Below are 6,242 nucleotides of genomic sequence, written 5' to 3'. Positions count from 1 at the left end.
TCCTTTTATATCCTAAATTTATTATTTTAGGGGAGGTTATTGTAGTGTATATTATGTAAAATAAGATAGAGTGTATTTGAAATATTACGTTGATATAAAAAATATTAAATGTACATATACAATAATCAAAATTTTAAGAGTAGCCCATGTGAGTTAATTTTGGCAAATACAAATTTGAAAAAAAATAGTTAATATATATCTTAAAAAATAAAAATATACATAAAAACATAATAAGATTATTATTAGTAAAAATTTTTAATTTTTTTTATTTGGAGGGGAGGGACTACAATAAATAGCAATGACTAATAGTATTTGAACTTTAAAAAAAAATTGCAAAATGGATAAGCTTTGTTTTTCAACAAATTAAATTATTTTGGATCCGTATCTAAAGGAAGAATCAATTATCCAACTAAATACTTAAGAGAATAAGATACTAATTAAGTATGTGATTTTGAGAGAAAATGAGGTACATAAATGAAACGATATTAATTATGAGCACGTGAAAGGAACATGTTTATTCATATATTTCTTTGTTGTATTTTCTATATTTGAAAAACAAATTCAATCCAAGCAAACAATCGCCATGACTTGACTAAAATCTTAACACAATACTTACTTAGTTGTTTAGCACTTCGCTGAAAAAGACACATCAATTTCTTTCACACACTGGTCCACCCGTATCGATATTAAATTTATAAATGAATATGAAAGAATTAAAGTCAAAATATATTTTTATTCAGTAGCTACTAAAAATGACCTTAAAAGATTTAGAAATATTTTTAAAAGATTAAAACTATAAAAACGCTTTAGAAATTTATAAACGCGATAAAAATAATTAAAAAATACATTTTTTTTGGGTATTTGACAAGCTTAGACATGTGATATGATTTTCTGTAAAAATTATTTGTATAACTATTTAAAATATATATATATATATATATATATATATATATATATATATATATATATATATATAAAATCAGAATAAAATTTGATTTCTAAAACTCTTTCAAAACATAAGATCATTAAATTTAAAAAAAAAATCTCATTTTTAAATAAAGTTCAATCTGTATTTTTTTCAAAATATATGTAATATTTAATTATTTTTGTTTTCTAAAATCATTTAAGGGTGTTTTTGTTGATTTAATTTTCTTAAGAATATTTTTTTCAACATCTAAATTTTTTGTAGATTTTTTATGGCTTCCTTTTTCTTTTCTACTTAGGCACAAGCAATAAAGGTAGCATAGCACGTGTGACAATGTATATATGTATCATCTTAAAATTTAAAGACGAAACTTCTAAGTTCTAATACCATCTTTAAGGTTTAGACATCACTCGACTCCTAAGGCAAGTTTAATTTGGATACATTAATAATGTAAAATATTTTATATAATTATTAAATTATATTTAATTTTTAGAATTTATTAATGTGATATTTTGTAATTAGATATACATATAAAATTATTAACACCAACAATACATTAAAAATTAAATTCAGAAATAATACAAATAAGAAACATCTTCAAAATTAAAGTCTGAGAGAGAAGTTTAAGCCTAATACAGCTCATACTGTATTATATAGAAGACTGGAACATTGAGCTCCAAGGATATATTAGCAGATATTGAAATTAAAATTCATATATATGTAAAAAACAAAATAAAATAAAATAAAAAAGGGGCCAAATTGGCCATAAGAAGCAGAAAACAGTATAGGTTTCAGTATTAAACTATAAATCTGCTACTGCAAACTATGATTTTGTTTGTCTCTTTTTTACTCTTTTGAAAAAAGTGCTAAGTGCTTTAAACTGCAGAACTTTGTTTTTCAACAGCTCTAGCTCTGTGCCTTCTCTTGAACACATCTTGCCTGAATCTCTTGGTCTCAGTTTGTATGTCCATGAAGGGCTTCTTCTCCATGTTTTCCTTTTCGCATTCCAACATCCTTTGCCTCCTCACCATCGCCATCGCTGCCACCTTGTCCTTTGGTTCTTGGTGTTTCGCCTCTTCCTGCACGAAACCTCTGTATAAGTTAGGGAATGTTCCGCGGTGTGGACTCCAAATTATAACTTTGTAGGGAGTACAAGGCTGTCCAAAAGATTTTACTCAGGGACCACTTATTCAAAACGCAGTTGAAGCATAAAAAAGTAAATAACTAAACAAAGCATGAGGCAAAGATCATAATAAACCACACTCAAAAAAGCCTTCAAATATAGGGAAAAAAACAACACAGGAAAAAAAAATCTATGAACAAACTATAACAACCAAGTCTTGTCCAGTAGATGTCTAGATGAGTCAGTTACGGCCCGATTTGATAAAACTTTAATTTTTCAAGATTTGTATTAGCTATGTTTGGTAAATCAAAATAAAAGTAACTTTTAATATGCATAAGCTACAAAAAAATGCATAAGGTCATATTAGACTTGTTAACTTTGAAAAGCACAAACTAGCTTTGAAAATTATCTGTCATTAGTGCTTTTAAAGCACCCATAAATTTACAAAACTAAAAACAGAAGCACAAGATTTTTTTTATTTACCAAACACAAGGTGGAGTACTTGTGCTTTGCAGTTTGCACGTCTCCAAAAAGCTTTACCAAATTGGGCCGTAACACAGATTAATATTGCCTTAGCATCAAATCATTAACCTTGTAGTGCTTAGCTTTTCCTAGTGTTCTTTGTCTCCCTTATATCTAATCTATTTTCCTCATTAAGTCTTCTATAGACCTTCTTCACAAGATATAACCAAATCATCTAGTGTGACATTCTCATCTCCAACTTTTAAGTTATGCATTGAAGTCAAACGTTAACGATCTAAGAAAACTTCAAATACTATATTATCATGTCTAAATTTCAAATCAATTTTAAAGAATGTATACCAAAGAACAGAAAATATTGAATTATTCAGCAAAATATAGGGCACACTAAATGATCATCTCCATCTTCTTCCAAATTCATGTCATTATTTATGCTTATCAAGTGTTGTAGCTCACAGGATAAAACCACATAACCCAATTCCTCTTCTCTTCCATAATCATTTTACTTTTTCTTATTTCAAGATTTTAGAAAAACTGGAATGCAACAAATTAGACCTTTATGAACACCAGAACAAGACCATAAAATTAACAATATTCACAAAATATAAACTAAGCAAGGATTACAAGCCCACTTATGATGATTTGAAGTGCACTTCAACATACTTGATACCTCCATCAAATGTTCTATAAGAAAAAATGCAGAGAGTCTTCATGTCTTAAAGATGTAAAACTTACACCATGCACACTAGCCAGATTTTAAAGAACTTTAAACTATCAGTCTATTATGAATAATACTTAAGTGAAAGATAGAAAGCAATAAAAGTTTTCAACCATTCTACCTTAAAAAACAAATTTTACCATTCATTTCATCATTACGTTTCTAGCAATATTATTAGTTCAAGAGATATGTTAGGTAGATGCACATAAATGTTTGATTTCTGTTCAAATATGTGATCTTTAAGAGGTAGGTAAATGGATAAAAGTCATCCAGAAATTTGTATACAAATAGCTTGACATTAAGAATAGTAAGATCTTCATAATAAAATAAGAGGAAGAAAGAAGGACCTCAAGATCATGAATGAGATTGTCAAGTGATTTTATCTTCCTATGTGGCCAGCGGGGAATACCAAATTCTCTGCACTTTCTCTTGAGAACTGTAAGCCCAATATTCAGATTTCTTGACGCTTCTACAATTGGCACATCAAAGTACTTGACCAAATCTGGTAAAGCGATTTTCGCTATGTGGTCGCTTTGCGCCCTCCTTTTCTTTGCTCCAAAACCTGCAACCATTCATCTAATCAAATGAGATGATTAACTCTACAATTGGAATCTTCATAAATGAGACGGAGAATTTAGCATAGGCTGGGCAAGCAGAGATCATCTGGCTAACATATCTACTGCACTATAATTTTATCCATATCGAGTGAACTGTGCTAGACAGTTATGTCTATTACTATTGGATTAAGAGAAGACCGACTCTGAACCTGGTAAGCTTTCAACATTTGTCTTCTTGTCGATCAACTCAGTTGTGTCTTCATCCAAAGGAAGGCAATTTAGATCCTGATTAAATACTGGCAAGGCTTTCTGTGGTGATTGGTGACCATCGCTATTTCCCTGTGATTCTTCCTTTGAAGAATCTAGCAGATCATCTTTGACTTCTGCTTTCAATTCCAGCTTGTATATAATCTGGAGATCATTAAGCAAGTTGGGAATTGCCTTGAGTTTTGAGTTTCTGAAAGGATAAATAAAATTAAGTTATGATAATAGAGAGTTAGAATATGATATAAGATTACTAGACCTGCTCACATTTTCATATAACATGAAAAATATGTTGCTTCAACCAAATGTGTTCAGTCTGAGTAGCCATTGCTTATTTCCCAGGATAAACAATAAATCAAGAAACATATTCAGGACTAAGAAAAATAAAAGAATATAAATAAAGGAATATACACCTACTCCACTTTCAGTCCACTATATTACAGTGTACAGTTATCCACTGCAACAAACTAGACTGGATAAACAAATGTGGATCAGCTGGTAGATATTGCTGTTACAAAGATAGAAAGAAACAGTTTATAAGGGTCAACCAGTTTCGTACCGAAACATTGTTTCACTCTCATAAAAGAACTCTCTATTTTCTCAAAGGAAGAAACAGGGGAGATCCACATCCAATTACAACTTGAAAAGTACAACTAAAAGCTTTGTTAAACATTTATGCAGCATTCACCCTGATTTAATTTTCCAATGTTACAACAATTGGCTTCTCTAAATGACCTTTTTCTACAAACACTAGGTTGGTCCATTTCATTCCCAGTAGATTGATCAATTTAGGTGTACAGTGGGAAGGGAAAACACAAAACACAGAAAATAACTGTTCAATCAAATGGACCAATTCAAAATTTCTGAAAAAGGGGAAATCATGATCACATAATTCAAAGAGAAATTATATCAAACAGCAAATAGGCACTACCTGGCGAACAATAAAATTGAAGGAATGTGTGTGAATTGAGGCGTGTGATCAGCATGAAACGCAAAGACACAAAGCCACACACCATTCTTGTAACCTTCACAAACATCATCAACACAAAGCTTGAGTGATGTGAGAATTGGAGTGCACTTCATTTCCACGTAGAAGCCACTCTCAGATAACACAAACTCCCTCTCAACTACCACTTCTTCTTCCTCCCTTTCGTCCCCATCCAATAATTCTCTGCAATACACATGCACGCTCCTGAACAACTCTGCAAATGCACACACCCCAACAAAATAAAACAACAAAAACAAGATAAAAATTGAAAATTTGCAACGTTTGGCACCACCCCACCAGAAGAAATCACAGTTTTTTGAAAGGAGAAATGTGGAAGTTATGAAATTTGAGTGATGAAATGCATGGGTATGGTGAGGTTTGAAGTTTGAGGGTTGAGTACCTGGTTGGATGGTGTTGTTGAAGACTAAGAGGATGCTGAGTGAGGAATCCATGCTGAAGAAGACAGCATGACTAAGAGAGAGAAAGAAAGAAAGGGAGAACGAAATGAGGGAAAGGAAGCGGCTTTTAAAGTGTTAAGTTTGCATGACTCTCCGCTTTTCTTAGTTGGTTTCGGATCAGTTCAGAATCATGTCAAAGCCAAAATAGAACGTGTTTTTATTTTTCTTTTAACTTTTTTTTTAATGATCAATGAAGCTTGATCTGCAAGTCTTAAAGGCAAATTTTTTTTACTGTGCATTAAGGCCATTAATCATATGTTTCTATTCCTATATATAAGCCTGTATGTTTAAATTAAATAATTTTATACAACTAAATAATTTTGAAAAAATATTTAGTTATATAAAAATAAATTCATAAAAAAATAATTAAAAAATTAAAAAGAATGTTACTAGTTAGAAAATGCTCCTTTATTTAAATGTAACTTAAAAATTGTTAGCCAATCAAATAGTTATTATTGTGAGATAAATGAGGCTATTAACTTGTGTAGATGGAGCAAAAAGAGTAAAAGAGAGTACTATTGAGTTGAGTAACGCAAATTATTAAAATCACATCAGTTTCTTAAATAACCATGAAGCCATTCAGTTTTGCCTTAGAGAATCTTTTATGCAAAAACAATAAAAGTAAAATTTAAGTATTTATATCTTAATTATTATTTATTTACTTTTAAATAAAAATATTTATGTATAAATACTCAGCACTTGATTTAGTACTCTAAAATAATACGAAAT

General features: G+C 30.2%; 1 protein-coding gene across 1 annotated transcript; it reads right to left on the bottom strand.

Moving 5' to 3' along the window:
* Window positions 1–1,567: 1,567 nt before the first annotated feature.
* On the bottom strand, window positions 1,568–5,580 carry LOC130982809 (protein RKD5-like). Its single transcript, XM_057906908.1, has 5 exons — window positions 5,456–5,580; window positions 4,999–5,269; window positions 4,013–4,260; window positions 3,594–3,808; window positions 1,568–2,004 (listed from the first exon to the last, which is right to left on the bottom strand). The coding sequence occupies exons 1-5, from the start codon at window positions 5,505–5,507 to the stop codon at window positions 1,801–1,803; spliced, it is 990 nt and encodes a 329-aa protein (XP_057762891.1). The 5' UTR covers window positions 5,508–5,580; the 3' UTR covers window positions 1,568–1,800.
* Window positions 5,581–6,242: the final 662 nt, after the last annotated feature.

The sequence above is a fragment of the Arachis stenosperma genome, chromosome 5 (assembly GCF_014773155.1).
Source record: "Arachis stenosperma cultivar V10309 chromosome 5, arast.V10309.gnm1.PFL2, whole genome shotgun sequence".
NCBI lineage: Eukaryota > Viridiplantae > Streptophyta > Magnoliopsida > Fabales > Fabaceae > Arachis > Arachis stenosperma.
This window is presented reverse-complemented; position numbering and strand designations above follow the sequence as displayed.